At 40.8% G+C, this 17,249-nt stretch overlaps 1 protein-coding gene across 1 annotated transcript; it reads right to left on the reverse strand.

Annotated features, from left to right (window-relative positions):
* Positions 1–167: 167 nt before the first annotated feature.
* Positions 168–13,357, reverse strand: chn1 (chimerin 1). The gene is made up of 8 exons (XM_082507812.1): positions 13,240–13,357; positions 8,301–8,553; positions 6,979–7,063; positions 4,101–4,274; positions 3,308–3,385; positions 2,479–2,616; positions 1,427–1,532; positions 168–1,091 (listed from the first exon to the last, which is right to left on the reverse strand). The coding sequence occupies exons 1-8, from the start codon at positions 13,248–13,250 to the stop codon at positions 920–922; spliced, it is 1,017 nt and encodes a 338-aa protein (XP_082363938.1). The 5' UTR covers positions 13,251–13,357; the 3' UTR covers positions 168–919.
* Between the last annotated feature and the right edge of the window lie 3,892 nt (positions 13,358–17,249).

The raw sequence follows: 17,249 nt of genomic DNA on the forward strand, positions 1-17,249 counted from the left end.
AAGTAATTTGTTGGGTTTTTTTGCCAATGCCCGTGATGCCGCCCCCCACCACGATGCCGCCCCGGGCAACCGCCCGTGTCGCCCGTATCAAAAACCGCTACTGTGCCCAGATTCTTGTTTTTACAGAGTTTTTGTAAGTTAAAAGAATGAAAATCACTTAATTGCATTTTTAACCAGATATTTATTGATTTTGATTTTTTATTATCTCAATTCAGATGACTTATTAAGCACTTAATTTATCAGAGTAAGGTTTAATAAATTAAAGTGACCATGCACAAGTTTTGTACAAAAAACATTACAGTAAAAAAAAGAAGAAAAAAAAAAGAATCAAATTCACAAATAATGCTGCTTCTAACACAACAAAAATGTTAAGGTCAGGAAAATCCAGCAGTGTGTACACATTAAGAAGAAAGACTTATTCAAAGAACTGCAGGTGACGTAGAAACATTCGAGGAGATAAAAAAATACAGCATCATAAAAATTACCCCAGTAAAATTAGTAGCTTATTTTTTTTGTTTTTTACATCCAACTATATAAAGTTTCACAGAAATAGCTGCACAGCAAGCAGCTGGGAATGTGGACAAAATCTACTGTGTTACAGACAAAAGCAGAAATCACAGCGCTACACATCTTAACACATGCTGGGTTACGACTACAAAGCAAACAAAGACCTTGCACCATGCATGCTGGTCTGTCAGCTTTTCAAAAAAACCCCGACAAAAATGGGGAGACAAAAGGTACGTACAAGTGTAAGGTTCATCATCCACACCCAGTACAGGGGAGGACAGATGTTAGGTTAGCACTAGTCCATACACAAGGCATTAAAAAAAAAAGCATCAATCAGTGTAATAAAAAAGTCATTCAAGTCTTTACACAAAAAATGATTAGAGGGCTGTTCTATAAAAGTCCTACTTTTTGTTTAGAAGAGTACATCCTCTTTTTTAATGAGCACCTCCACCACCTGTCTCTGATAGCGGATGTCATTCAGCGCTGTTATGGCGTCCGTGTTGGGTGCACGCATGAGGGTGGGCCCGAAAATGATGGCAAGGTTTTCTGCGTTCATCAAGTTGAATTTCTCATTTTGTGTCACCCTGCAACATTTATCAAAGTTAGAAGAATACTACATACACCCTCGCAAAGGAACAGTTTCAGCAACCGCATGCAAAGGTAACATGTAAGATACACACAGTCTAATATAAAATCATATTTATACATAACACATTTAACTCTTTACATGTTTAATTTTTTTTCTACTTTCTGATAAGAAATAAAGGCAAAGGAGAGGCTGATGTTTGAAAAATGCCAATAACGTTTTAGACATTTAGTCTACCCCTCCCGCAGCAGAAGCATTACACCCTTCACTAACCCCTCTTAATTATTTTTTTACGGTTCTTTGGCTCTTGCAGAATTACCTTGGATTACTCACCTTTTTAAGTGAGCCATGAGGTACTTTAGAGTTTCAGCGTGTGGTGGTGGTAGGAGAGCAAGAGCCTCGCGGAAAGCTTCCAGCTTCTTCTCTGCGTCTGTGAGCTCTGCAAAAGACAAAGGAGCACGCCATTAGTGTAGCTAGAGCAGGCAGTCACAAATTACCGGAGGTACTTCCGGTGAAGTAAAAGTAAAACCCATTAGTTTCCATTAGGAAATCTGGTGGGGGGGGCACTGAGTGTCCAAATGAACACTTAGTGCTCTTGACTGTATGCTTGTTGAAAGCAGCTGTACATTTTCATAGTGCTCATCGCTGTGCTGCAATGAAATAACATTGCAGCTCATACTACATTTGAATATATATTAAAAAATAGGGGGAAAAAAACATCAGCTGCAGCTACAGAACTCATATTGTACAATTATTCCAGATCAGGGATGTCAAGCTCATTTTACACTATGGGCGACATACATAAAACTCGGTCTTCTCGGAGTCGGGTTGTTTGGGAATGCAGCCCAAAGTGGGTGGTAAACTCCATCTAAGGCTAAATACCGGCACGAGACCGATAGACGACAAGTACCGTAAGGGAAAGTTGAAAAGAACTTTGAAGCTAAACTAATACTAAATTTATTCGCTTTGGTGCAGTATCCATGGCCATGGGAGAGGTCTTTATTGGTAGGAGAAGCTGCAAAATTTGCATAAATACAGTTAAAATGTCCAAAATTTATACACTCCTTTGCATTTTCCAAAGCCAACCCAAATTGGAGTCTCCAGCAGGTTGATTCTGGGCCCCTGAGCCTTATGTTTGACACCCCTGTTGTACTTTTCACTACATTGAGTCCAGTACTCTTCAGCTCACATCTGGTACATTATATCCAGTAAAACATTTTCTGCAAAGTAAAAGATGAATAAATGCAGGTAATGTCTTCTGATGTGACTCATTTCGTGATCAAATGAAGGAAACAGCATAGAGCTTAACGACAACTGTTTGCCAGCAAAAATCAAACTGAGTGAAACAGGTGTGTTTCTGACTAATTTGTCTGGTTGTGACGTACTTGCAGCCTCGATGAACCTGGGGTAAGCGTCGAATGAGATGACAGGAACAGGCAAATCCCTGAGGTACAGTTTCAATGCACCCGTGATGATATTGATGTCTTCATAGGCATTCACTGAGATGTCTGTCTTCTCGCCATCTGTGAAGACGAGTGATGGAAAGGGGGAGACAAGGAGAAGAAAGTGAGAGTTTTCTCACTAAATATGGCTCACATCAACAATCTCACATCACAGAGTAAATTCGGGAATAAAGACAGCCATGGAGAAAAAGAAAAAAAAAGCAGTCTTGCTCAGTATTTTTGCAAAGTAGCTGCTATCATCCGCCTGGCTTGTTTTATTCTGACTTTCTCTGGGTTGCGCATGCTTTTCAGAGCAGGCCATGGCCTACTTGTGCTGGCAGACTGAACATCACAGTGCTGTGAGCTGGAATGACACTCTGTCATGGATGATCTCCCACATGCGGATCTGGCTAAGAGTTTAGCCCACTGCTGCAGGGTTTTTCTTGCAGTTAAAATTCACACTGCACCGGGCCAAGACATTTTTATTCTTACTAAGTCCACTACTGAATCCCAACACAGCAAGGATCTTATTTTTTTTCATGGCTGTCTTTAAGGCAGGGAGAGTGCCTGGTCTGTAGCCTCCTGAGGCTGTCCTTCTCTGTCCACACACAGTGAAATATCAGGATTGGATCTTAACTACCAAAGCAGCACTAACCTTTCACAAATATGTCATTTTATAATAAAAAAGTGTTGTGCATGAGTCTCATAAACATAGGCAGGCACAAAGTGTAATTTGTGAGTTGAAAGTTGTACAAAAACATGTAAAACACACCTTTGTCAAACCTGGACTTGACCTCTTCCACTGATTCGCTGAATCCAGATATTCTGTAGAGGCCTTCTGACTTCAGTCCTTGAGGAGCAAACAGAAAATAAACAACCTTTCAGTCACTGTAAGGGCTGTCACGAGTAATGGAGAAAAATTCAGCCACATAGAATTCCATGGCTAATTTAGGAAATGCCATTAAACGGTCTTAAATATGCATAAGAAATTGAGGATAAAATGTCCACAGTGTCACACAGTGGAACAACATGGGCAGATGCAAATACTTTTCTGCATCACTGAGCAAAATAATAAAGACATAAATCAAACTTAGCTACAGACATATATTAGAGGGCAGACAATGAGGGAACCAACGAGTTTCCTACATAGTTGAATGATTTAACTGAAATGCAATCAACTAAGGCAGCAGGAAACAGAGTAATGTATTCCTCATTAAACATCTGCAATTACCAGCAGTCCCATCACTCCTCTCAAGCCCCTTCCCATTATCCACCCCGACAAAAAACAAAACAAAAACCATTAACTCAGTCAGTAATTGAATCAGATTTTTAACACTTCAACCTAAGTATTGCAGATCGCTTACTGTAAATTTAAAGGGAAGCTGTTTTACAGTGAGAAACAGAATCCTTGAACCTGAGAGCTGTCAGTTAATCAGTGTGTAGGATTACAGCTGTGGACTAACAAAAACAGCATTTATTGTGCCTGTCTTGTTATTTTCAGCTCTACTGCATATATTTGAATCAGACAGAACACACTGAAGTTCACGAGCTCACGTTAGACTAACCTCTGGACTCGATCTCTCTTATGCACATGTCCACCACCATGGGTCGGGCTGTATTGCAAGCTTTAACTAGCGTGCTGAGGTCACAGCTGTAAACTTTCCGGATGTGTCTCAGGTCGGGTTTGCAGTTGTTTGGTACCAGAGATGAGCACTGCTTGTGGGTGTTCAAACCACAATCTACAGACACAGAAAGAGGCACACAAATGGTTAAGTTCAGGCATATCTGTAGCATTAAAGTCACCATGAAAAAGGCAATATAGTGTAATGAATGACTGCTTCTAGTTTGTTTTTATACCCAAAGCCTTTACACAGCGCTCAGCCCTGAGTTCATTTTGATTTGGCTCGCTGGTTTCATGTGTTTTTTGGCTTGCAAAGCAGTGTTAATCCCCTTGATCAATATCTGCCCCTGAAATGTCACAGGACCACTGGAGAGCTTTGGAGAGCTCTTTCTCTGCTACGCATGGCATTGGGCTCACCTTCGCTAAAGTCACCGCTAGAGGGGAGCTTGTTTAGTAGAAATGTATTAGCAATAAAAAAGGACAAACAGGACATTGACCATCCACAGAAATTTCATGTCAAAATACTCCTTTTAAAAATAGTTAGAAGAAATTGATACACCAATTTGAGGAAATATCTTTTTTTAGCCAAATTTTTCCTACTTCAGACATCGACTGGCCCTCAGTGGGTGTTTAAATAGCCAGCCCAGCAGCACATTAGTCAAGATGATAGCATACTCAACACGATGTTTTGCCATCAGTCACAAGACCCGAGGCACAGCTGTTTCAGGGCAGGATTCACCTTGTAGGGAACAGAGGTGCCCGTGGAGAGCAGATGCAGACACTGCAGCGCTGCTTTGTAACAGAGACGCATGTTGGGAATTAGACGAACACTGAAAAAGCTGTGGCCCGGAGGAGGGCCAGTCAGCACTGCTGTGTGCTCTATTCTTTTCCAAATCCAAGCTCACACACAATGGCTGTGGAAGCAGCAATTGAGGCGCTGCGGGCTATAGAAGACCTAGTTTCCCAGACTAAAATGGGGCAGCTCTTCGAGCTCTTAGATCTTCAGAGCCGTCTTCAAGTTCTATTAAAGGTTTTTTGACAATTGCCATGTGTTTTTTTTTCTTTATTTCACAAATGTGACATCTTTTGAATCTCTCAAAAGAACTGCTATGTTTTAATTTTAAATTTTAAAAAAAGCTTCTTCTGAAAGCTACATGTCTGGAAGACCTCAGATGATATTTTGATTAATATGGGCCCCTTGAGAAATTCACACTGCCTGAATTTATATGCATTGATGCTGAAATGTAATTACCTTAAGAGATGATTCTCTTAAGGACATGAGACAGGCACTATAATCGCAGAGGGGGCCTGTCATCAGACACAAGGCTGCTGAGTTCCTATTGTCCATGCGAGCTCAACGGTAGCCCTGGGTCCCAGGTGGGGTGGGTGACAAGGAGCCCAGGGGACACTGGGAAACAGGGGATGATGCTTTGGTGCACCGTCACCTCTGTCTCTGTTGCTAAGGTAATGAAGCTGCTGCTCAGTGTTTTAGAAGAGTTTCATTGGTGGCTGGGAGCTCATTTCTAATCAGCACATTATCAACATGTCTAATCAGCACAGTTACCAGTCGAAACCGGTCTCTTTCTGACTGGAAGTGAAAACAAGAAGCATTACAAGTGTTTGTTAAAGGGACTGTTTTTTCTCCCCCTACCAAGTATTTAAGTTAAATAGGGGTTGAGCTGTGTGACCTAGCTCTTAGGTTGAAGCCGGCTGAATATTAATGTGTGTGGAAACAGTGCTCCTTCCCCACACTCCCATCTCTACTCCTCATTAAAGAGACATGCCAGCTTTGTTTTCCTTCACGGGCATGATGGGATGAGGCTGGGGGGTGTACTCTGATGAGGAAATGTGGCACAACAAACACAAGCAGAGGCTGGCTTTCTGGCACCCGGCCAAAAGCAGTTCACAAAAAGAAAAGGGGGTGGGAGAACATTTTTTTTTTTTGGTATGCAAATTCGAGCATCGTGTGAGACTTTGCTGCCCTAGATTCTGGGATCTGAGGTTGAGTCTGAAGGAATGGCAATGTATTAAAGTCGATAAAGGTTGGCTCCAAACATATGTGCCTTTATTTGGATTGTTGTTCAAAACCAGCGCATTAATAATTAATATCAGAGCTCTCGCAGATTTATGTGACACACTTTGTTTCATCAATAAAACATCAAAGACAGGCATCAGACCATATTATAGTACTATTTCGGGATGGGAGAACGAATGCTTACAATGAAATGGGAATCTCGTGTTTGAGTATGTGATAGACAACAAAGTAAATACACTGCAACTATTTCCCTCACAGTAGCAGAGCTGAATGTGTGAATGTTATTTGTCACATAAAGACTGAAAATGCTTGTAGACTATTGGTGAATATTCTTAAAATGAGCCCATAATTCATAGAAAATAAACACAGAAATCTTCCACGAAAGCAACGAGAACTGTACTGTGCGCTTTCAGGCCTACGAGACTGCAAATGTTCTTTAAAATCTTTTGGTTTTGGTCACGCTGATGAGAGAATGTGAAGACGCACTGAGGATTGTGGAGTTATGTGGAGTTATTATATTATTTAAGACTTTAGAGCAAAAAATAAGGAAGTAGATCAGAAAAAAGAAGCTTTTTACTTCATGTAACATATCTGTTACATCACAGTCATAAAGACCCCATTTCATTCTGTTACACAATTAATAATCCTTAAACTACTCAATAATCCAGCTCCAGATGCACTGAAAGCCAAGTAACCCATTTACAGCGACGCCCCACCACCAACGCAACGAAAGAAAGCTGTAAAGTAATCAAGGGGTTTATGTAATGCGACTGAGAACAAGTCATACCTGTACATTTGACCCCCTGAGCCATCAGTCCCCACATGAAGCTGGCACAGTGCTCGCACCAGTGAGGTCCCCGAAAGGTATGGACCTACAACAGAGAGGAGGACAGTGACAGATATTAGCGATGAAGTGCAATGACGAGATAGAAGGAAACAGTGGGTAGTTGCAGTGATTTCTCCAGGAGACCAGTGGGTGCTGCCACCTAAAATGACACAGTGGAGGAGGATTGTTGTTTAAACAGGCCCTCAAAATGACAATGCTTTGGCGGGTGCAGCCGTGACACTGAGTGGCAGAGGCTTTGCCATCATGGCGCAGCATGTTGTGACACCTCACGAGAGAAAAGGTGCGAGCTGTCAGGAAATAGTCTATGGAAAGACAACTTCTTGTGTAGCAGAGGAAGCCCCACGCTCCAGGAGCTAACGACAGCCTCGCCAATCAGGGAGGCCTCTGGGAAAAAGAGCAAACCACAGCTCTCCTGGCATTTTTGCATTTAGCCATTAGCAATCTTAGATAAAAAGGCTTTTGTGTAGTATTGTTAGACTGTTAGATGTGTAGAAGTGTGGAGGCAATCGTGCTATAAAATATCCAAAAACTGTAAACACAAAACACTGACATCAATCGACTGGAGTGATGTCATCCTTAGCCATGATTGCATGTTACCATACCACATCGTACTCTCAAAAGTACAATCTAATGTGGACCTTTTAATTAATTGAACACAGTAAATGTAAATGTCTGCCCAATTTAAACTGGAAAGTCTGACATTAGAAGACACAAAGTGCACGTTTCACTCATTATACTTCAAAATATTCTCTTGATTTTGATTTCGCGCGCATAGCTTTCTCCTTTATGGCTGCAGAGGCTTCAAATTCTCTAAAGGTCGAAATGTAACATTCAGCAAAACAAGAGAACAAAGCAGCAGAGAGAGATGAGTGAGCATCAGCAGTTTAAAAGCCTTGACAGTAATATATCGCTCACTGTTCTCCATCCCATTAACCAGCCAAACTAGGAGAGTGAGCCTGAGCCAAACGGGGATACTGTCCGCCACTTTTTCTGCTCTCTATTGGCCTAATCTCTCCATCTGGTGCTCAAACTAACAGCAGTGGTTCACAGACCACCCAACAGATTTTCTTTTGATTAGGGCTCACTGGACAGACCAAAACAGCTCTGTTTTTCATCCCCAGTCTCCCTGTCAGTAACCCACACCCCTCCCCTTCGATCTCCCACAAGGGAGGCTCGAGCAGCAGCCCTGTGGCCACACATGATGAAATTAAACCAAGAGATGCAACAGCTGACAAGCGTTCTTTAAGTTGACTCATGCTCACCTTAAAGTTGTGGGCTTTCTCAGATCTGGAGGGCCAGTCGCTCTCCTTCAGTGAAGCTCTGCGAACCAGTGAGGTGAGCTGCGAATAGGCGAACAGTTTAAGTGGCTGCCAAAAAGTGGCTGAAGGTTTTTGTGGCCCCATCCTCATCCCCAGGGCTGCGGCCAGAATATCCTCCTGATTGGCCTCACGCTTGGCCTTTTGCACCAGAGGCTTCTCTTCCTGGCAAACCTCATAGGACTCTCTAGATGGCATTCTGGAGCAAAAAAAGGATGAAAAAAAAAAAAACACAACCCCAGGAAAAAAAAATGGGAATAAACTCCTTGATGTTCAAACAAGATATACGTCAAATAATACTACTTTCATTTTGCCAATTAAAAAGAGACATGGCCTTTTTAAATGATATAAACAAGTCTTTAGATCATTCAAAAGAGTCCAAAAGAAAAAAAACCAAAATAAACAACAACTGTGGTCCCTTTTGAATCTCCTCACAGCAGTGAGAGTAGATGAAGTGGAGACTCTGTGATAGGAGTGCCAGCTTTTATACAAAAGAGGTGCAGCCTTGGGTGCTCATGTGGTTCTCTGGGAACATGTATGCAGATGAGCTGAGTGGCTGTGGCTAATCCTCTCCTCCCTGTGCAGAGCTGATATTCTCCCTGGAACAGAGACAGCGCACTGTTGTGTATGGATGCTGTCAGTGAGGGCAAAGAGAGGGGGAGGAGTATGGGGGTGGACCCTATAGTAGTCAGAGCAGATTAAAGGAATCCCACCAGCCAATCGCAGCACGGATGCACCAGCTTTATAGTAGCCAGTACCCCGCCCCCACACCACCATCAGATATCCAAGCAGGGGAGACTGGGTAGGACGAAATGAGAGTGGGATGATAATGAGCAATGAATGAGTCATGCGTCAGGAGTGGGCTACAGCCTGGAGAACTTGCGACAGCAGTGGGCCGTTAGAGAGGGGAGCTATTTTCAAAATCGTGTTGCTACAGAAACCGATCACGACACAAAAGCTTCAACCGTTCAACCAAAATAGGGCATCACTGTTATCGATGCATGCTATGACAGGAAGTGATGCGCAAAAGTTTTAGACAAATTCATTTTCGGATGGAAAGCTTTTCAACGAAACTTTTTTTAAAAAGTTGTATAAATAAAGCACTTCTTGAAAAATATTCTGCCTCAGTGAACTCTGTTTATACCACACACCAACCATAATGAAAAGGGACTGAAATTTCAACCCTGGCATTAGTGTGCACCATAGCGGAAGATGTGCTTTGTGTACATTTTAATGCTGCATTTCCTACATTAGATGAATACCCTTGAATTACCATTAGCTAAGCTATATATACTCTAAAAATAAACAAAAACAATACAAACATGACCCAGAAGATATCACTGCAATTGAAATAGCATAGTAACAACAGTAGCAACACTATCATATTTTGTATCACACATCTATATTCACCGTTACCAGCTTATTCCACCCCCTTACATTATGATAAAATATACAATAAAGAATTAAACAACATGTGTCTGTGCCAGGCGTGGGGGATCCAGCTGGGAGGATTTTCTTTCTTTGCTGCCTTTGTCTGACTGTTCATTTCCTTGAGGTATACACTGATGTAAGCTTGTTGTCTGCATAGAAATGAAGTATTAAATATAGCATCGTGGTGGCAATGTGAGAGAAAGGATGTGCAACCTACCTCGGTAACTCACACTGCAAGTCAAGTGCGATTATGCTCCCACGTCTCAGAATCTAATTCAGACTCGGCTGTTAAAGGGTAACATTCGCACCTTTTCCAGCTGCAGAGGAAGTGACTATACAGACTGTAGACTTCAGGAATCAATGACTGTTAAAGGCTCTTGCTGCTCCCATCTCATTGCAGAGGTATCAAAATCAGAGCATGAGCAGCAGAGGGGAGCAGGAAAGAGGCTTTGAAGATCGGCGTACTTATGTAGAATGGCATCCCAAACAGTGGTGTCTGACAGGGACAGGCTCACAACATGAAACAGAGGGCTTCCAGTGTGGCTACCCTCTCTCATGCTCAGTGAAAGTCTCTGCTCAGGAGGGTACCTGAGAGAGGATAGATAAAAGACAGTAAGAGCCTTTTATATGCACCACTTCATCCTCTCAGACCCTTAGCCCTTCAGAGGTTTTGCAGCGTAATTGCATTGCCTGCTGTTGAGTGCAGAATGAACGTCTGACATCCAGGATGTGGTTTACTTTGAACAAAGCTCTAATTGACACTGATTGATTTGCTTGTTTCCCAGACATGCCCAGAAATGGGACCCCTGAGAATGGATGCATGGATATACTCAGTATCCTCCGTGCTGTCCATCTGTGGCCAGCCTAGGCCAGAGTGCTAGGCTTCTCCACATTCGAGGTTTAAAGTGTTACTCAATCTTTCTAGATTAACAGTTTTATTCTGATTTGCCCCAGAAACTAGCAAAATCTCAAAGCCTTCACATTCTTTTTTTAAACTTAATTTCCTCACTCACTCCCTCCCACTCCCATTTGATCCATTAAGCTGTTGGTGTCGCTAAGTACTTCTGTGAGGTAAGAAAGTCGTTACGTAAGGAAAGTTTCCTCTAATGCACTGCTGACCCAACAAAACACGACGACCCATTAAGTGGACAATGGCAAGATCTGAATGTGAACTCTCACGGCTATGATTTCTTTTCTAGTCATTTGGACACTTTCATATGTTTAAAATAAATAAGGTACAGCTGCAATAATCCATCATTCAAAATCAAAGCGAATGTCAAAACACACAAAAAAGCAGAACAACCATTTACTTATATAACACCAAAAGGCTTTGAATTAATGCTGATCTACAAACCTCAATCTCAAGGAAATGTGATGATGTTATGTAATTCGAAGGTTGAAGAAGCTGGGATGTTTTAATACAGTTAGATCCATAATTTGTTGAACAAAGGCACAGTTTTTGTAGTTTTGCCTCTGTTCAACACCACGGTGGATTTTAACATTTAATTAGTGGGGTTTTACATACGTTTTAAATTAACTGTTTAGGAATTGCAGTCATTTTCATGCATACAGCCTCATCTTCAGAAGCTCAAAATTAATTGGACAATTGACTGACAAGCTGTTTCATGACCTAGTCAGGCCTGTTCCTGTGATATTTCATGACAAATGAGGAAGGCATAATATCTGAAGTCGATTCAAAGTGTTGAATTTTCATTTTGATGTGTTTCAGCCCAAAGATATCACTGTCAAAGTCTATAAGCCAGACACACCTTTATGAATGGTTTTACAACAAGCTGTAAAACCACTGGTTACACTCAAGAACATAAAAATAAGATTAGATTTTACCAGAAAACATATAAAACAGCAACATGCTCCTGAAAAAAAAGACATATGAAACCAAGATTAACTTTCATACCAGAATGATGGAAAGAGAAAAATTATGGGGAAGGAAAGAAACAGCTTGTGATTTGAAGCATAACACATTATCTGCCAAAGAGGCAAAGTTATGGTATGGGCATGCCGGCACAATCGGGTCATTAGAGTTAACTGATAATGTGAGCGTTGATAGAAGTATCAGGACGAATTCTGAAGTTTGCAAGGCTGTGCAGATTCAGCCAAATGTTCCAAAACTGAATAAATGGCACCTCACAGTCCAATCAGTTACTGAAAACAACTCTGAATGCAGAGAGACCCACACTTAGCCACTGGAGGCTGCAGCAAAGCCCTGACAGAGCATCTCAAGGAGGAAAAATAACACTTGGTATGCCAATTTTAGACTTCATTCTATACCTCATGCGAGTTTAAAAACAACCCCTCTATTTGCAATTATGTTAGTTTGCAATTCCTAAACTGTAAATCCAACTTTTCTGTAGAGCCTCTTGAATTAAAGCTGAAAATCTCCAGTTCTATTACATCTTAACTGTTTGATATAAAATCCACTGCAGTTGTGTACAGAGGCAAAACTACAAAACTGTGCCTTTGCCCAACAAATTATGGATTTACCTGCAAAATCTTAGAGTACAGGCCACTAATATCAGAACTAGGAACAGAAAACTTTCTGCAGAATTAAATGTGTGGCACAACAAGAAAGAAATTCATTGTCAGTAGTCTTGTTACTTAAGCACTGTGTAGCTATCTACAGTAAATGCATAAAATAGCATCATGGTGGAGAAAGATTTTCACAATGTGAATCAGAAGTACCGAAAGACTGTGCATGGCTAAAGCTTCACTGCCAGGAAATACCACATATGCATAAGATGCAGCACAAATGCATGCCTTTTTTTTTTTTTTTGCTGGGCCTGCAAGAAACCCAGAACAAATTACACTGGCACAAATAGATTACCTGCATGTGGCTGGAACAGTCTGTGCTGTGACACTGATTTATGGTAGGCTGCTATCACATTTTGCTATTCACACTGCAAGGTCAAAACATACATGTGGCAAGCTTTAAGTGCACAGAAACAACAGTATAGAGTGGGTTACAGCATCTGTGCAATTGTCTACTTGGCTGTAATTTTACAATTTATTTATTTATTTATTTTTTAAATAGGAATCAATTTTTGCCGCGATTTAAAGGAAATTCTAGATTACAAAGGAAATCACTCCTGATGGATGCAGGAGCTCTGAGAGTAGAAGTGCAGGCTGAAAATGTCAGATATGGTGCTGAATGTCATGGTCACTCTGCTTCAGTGGCGTGGAAGAAAATCAGTGATCACACTTCTGCCGCACACAGGGACCTAACGCCAGAATAAAAACATCTTCTGTTCTGCTCTATGTTTACCTGAACTGAAAGTTATATTAAACTGTAATATCAATAGAACAAAATTAAACACATAGCACTTTATGTTAATTTATTATCAGTAGTGGGTGTCCCACAGCCAATCTAAACTCACAGCTACCGGCAGTCATCAGCAAATACTGTCATCAATCCTGTCTGGAGAAACAATTTGCTTACCTCAAACTCATCTACCCAGGAATCACCTTCTGTTACAGAGAGCGACTGGTTATTACATAGGAATGAGAAATGATTGCGAAGAATAATTAAAAGGCTTGAATCGTCCTTTATCTCTTTGTGAGGTTCTGCTGAGAGACGCCCCCACCGCCCCTGCAACATCAGTGTGAGTATGTGTTTAGAGCATGATGAATGAGTCATTGTGCTTCAGCTATTTTGGCAACAGAGTGATGATGATGGTACTAGATGAGTTAGTTAATGCCTCAAATATTCGGTGAGCTTTCAAGTGTCTTAAAAGAGAAATCCTGTGCCAGTGGAAAATCTTTAAAAAAAGAGTCATCTTCATCTACTTTTCCATCAACAAAGGATTTCATCAGTTAAAGCTTTTGGATAATTTTGTTTCTTCTTTTTAAAAAGAAAGAAGTTAGTTTCAAAATGTAAAGCTTGATAACACCCTTCGCTGTAAAATCAGAGTAGCAGGTTTGCTTACTGTTTCCTGCACAAACAATTTCCTACACCAAATTACAACACTGTGTTATACGTAAGATTCACGTTGCTAAATGCTTTTTTGCCATTTCACTGTTATTTTAGGCTTCTTGTTGTGCACAGTTAATTGCCACAAAATGTAATTGCCTGTTTTTATCCCTAAATGGATTTAAGTCGTGCTTAAATTCTGATATGAATCTGATGATCTGGTTGGATTTTCCCCACACAACCATCTCTTTTAAAGATGGTCTGAAAAAAAGAAAGGGCCTCAGTTGCGGTTCATATTATAAAGAGTTACCAAGAGAAAATATCCAGTGAGCAGCAGTCCAGGGAAAAATTCCCTTGTTGGAGTCATAGGTCAGAGGAGAATGGCCACACTGTTTCGGGATGATAGGAAGGCAATGGAAACTCAAATAATCACTCATTACAACAAAAATTTGCAGAAAAGCATCTCTGAAGATACAACACATCAAAACTTGGAGCAGGCGGCCTACAGCAGCAGAAGAGCACATCAGGTGCCTCTTCTGTCAGGTAAGAACAGGAAACTGAGGATACGAATGACACAGGCTCTCTTAAATCCTCTTGGCACACTTTGTCTCCCATAGTAACAAGATGACATTGTTTAAGTGGCAGAGCCCTCTTGAGTAATGTTGTTGACTAAGTCCATCACTTTGTGACCAGAGTGCAACCACCTTCTGTTGGCTGCTTCAGCAGAATAACACATCATGTCTCAAAGCTCACAAAGTTGAAGATATGCAATGAAGAATTTAGTTAAAGCAAAAGTGGGTCAACCTCAGTATTAGAAAGTGTAACCAATGATGTGCATGTTATTCTCTCCTTTATATTGTGTTCTTAAAACCCAAATACAATTGTTCAACAGTATTACACTAAAGGTACTAAATGCCTGCTGAACTGTATGGATGAATGCCTTTTAGTGAGAGTGCCCATTGTGTAACATCTGAAGTAGGACATGGCATGCTGGTCTCATAATCACAGACTATGGTGCAGCTATATATTTTTCACAGTTATATAACTGTACTTTACTCCTCCGCCTCACTGGACAGGGGAAGGATAGAACTCTGTGCAGTTCCCTGATTTCATGATTAGTTCGCTCAGGTTTGGTTATATCAGGAACAGAAAGCAAACCTGGAGATGTAAAATGAATCAGGGTTTATAATAACATCCAACATCATGGTATATCCTCCGGTTATGCCAGTTGCCGTGAAGGTATTTTGATATTGTTTGCATTTATGGCTGAATGAAGTGAAGAGTACTCAGAAAGGCCCCGACTACAGCATTAGAAAGCTTCAACATTCAGTCCAAATTTCTAGAAAAAGAAAATTATATTCAAATAGAAGAATCTGAGTATTGTTTTGATAATAGTAAAATAAAAAATCCAAGCATTTAGAGAAAATATTGTTATCTATTAGTAATTCAGTATATACAAGTAAAAACACAAAAATACAAAGACACAAACTTCTAGTAATAAATCAGAGAAAACCAGTTACTTTAATTTAAATGTACAATTTTTCAGTTATCAGCTGATTTTAATCCAACACAACTCAGGTAAGTAAAAAGTCAAGGCTCCACAGAGGTGTCTGAAATCTTAATTCCTTCCCATTTCCACTGCTTGCGAAGATAATTCATATTGTATGAATATGATTTATGATAAATCATAAACATGTGTGCTGTAGTCGCGGTGGCCGAGAGGTTAAGGCGTTGGACTCGAAATCCAATGGGGTTTCCCCGCACAGGTTCGAACCCTGTTCGTGACGATAAAGCTTTACTGAATTTCCCGGAGGAACCTACCTGAAAGATTAATAAAGTCCTATCTATATTCTTTAAGGTGTGGTTTGGTTGTGATTGGCAAGTCTTTTCCTTATGAATGTGCTACATTCTTGGTTTCTTACTCAGAGCCACCGCTCCTTCGGCCGCAGGCTCTAAAACAGCTGATTACAAAGAAATGGTTAATGTCCATTTAGATACAGTCCCTCTGTGCTGAACTTAAAGTGACGTGCGGAGGAGTTTGACTGGCCTGCATAGAGCCTTACATCAACTCAATCCAGCACTTAAGTGGTAAATCAGTTGTAAACATTCATTTTCTTAGTAAGTGTTGAGAGGCATGGACACAAACCATGTCTGTCACACTAGATGAGTGAAGTGTATCTTTAAATAACAATAGAGCCAATAACAGTTTGAAGTTTTCCAAAGGTCAACAAGCAGGTGCTCTGTAACATACAAAAACGTGATTCCTTACCAGCTTCACACCCATGAAAACTATCAGTTCTGTTCACAGACAGTGTGCACTGGAAACCATGTGTGTGCTGCTCTTGTAGCTTGTTTTCCAGTGTTTGGGGACAGGTGGCCCAGAGTCACTTTTTGGCAGCAGGTCTTGACTTTCTGATCAGTAATCTGCTCACTGTCTGCTCTGGCTGGAGGACACAAACCTGTGGAGTGTTGACCATATTGCATCTTATTAGGTTTCACTTTCTGAGGAAGAACAACATCTGTTTGGAGCGTTAGGTTCCCATGAGAGCAGCGTTTCTGAGCCAGTGGACTTCTTTTATCCACCACTGGTTGTCTTACCAGCTGAAATGATCAGACTAGTCCCATGAGTAGGCACTGTTAATAGATATTTCAGAGGTGTTGAGGTATGAATAATTAGATTAGCATCCTTTATACTACATTACAGGGAAAACATGTTGCAATCGTAGCATTATAGACAGTTCATAATGCTGTATGATATGTTATAAGGTAGAGAAGATAAAAAAAACCCCACTATAATTATCCACTCCGCTATTATCAACATATTAACAGGCTTGTGGTGATGCTGACATACTATAATGCAGGTTCATCATCATAATTATTCACTCATGAAGATATAGTCATATGAGAAAGAACATTTCCACAGGACTCTCTGTAATCCGGTGGAAAAATAAGCCCACTCTGTGATTCGGTAGCTTGTAGAACCTCCTGTGGCAGCAATAACTTGAAGTAATTGTTTTTGTTATCATTTAATCAGTCTTTCATATCATTGAGCAGGAATTTGGACAATTTATGCACAAGTCTATTAATGTCCAGAGACAAGATTTCAATCAGGTTGAAATGAGGTTGTGGACTTTGGGCCACTGCAACACAATGATTGTTTTCTTCTTGAACCATCCTGTAAATTTACGCTGGTGTTTGGTATTATTAGCCTGCTGCATACCCAGTTTCAGCCAAGCTTTAGCTGACAGACCTGTAGTCTCACATTTGACCTTTAGAATGGTCTTCATACATTTGATTGGCAACATCTGGCTGATTTATACCATCTAAATTCCTTTGAAAGCACCAGGGGTGTACAGGACTGCGCAGAGTCCTGTGAAAATTTGGTTTTTACACAGCTGTATAATCAGATTTCCTGGTAGCGTAATATTTACTAGTCAGAAAACGCTAAAGTGTGTGAACCAGAAACACCTAGGGCTTGCTTACCTTATCTGCCTGAGATCATAAAAAGTGATTATTTCACTGTAGCACGGATTCTCACT

The sequence above is a fragment of the Aulonocara stuartgranti genome, assembly GCF_965226115.1.
Source record: "Aulonocara stuartgranti genome assembly, chromosome: 16".
NCBI lineage: Eukaryota > Metazoa > Chordata > Actinopteri > Cichliformes > Cichlidae > Aulonocara > Aulonocara stuartgranti.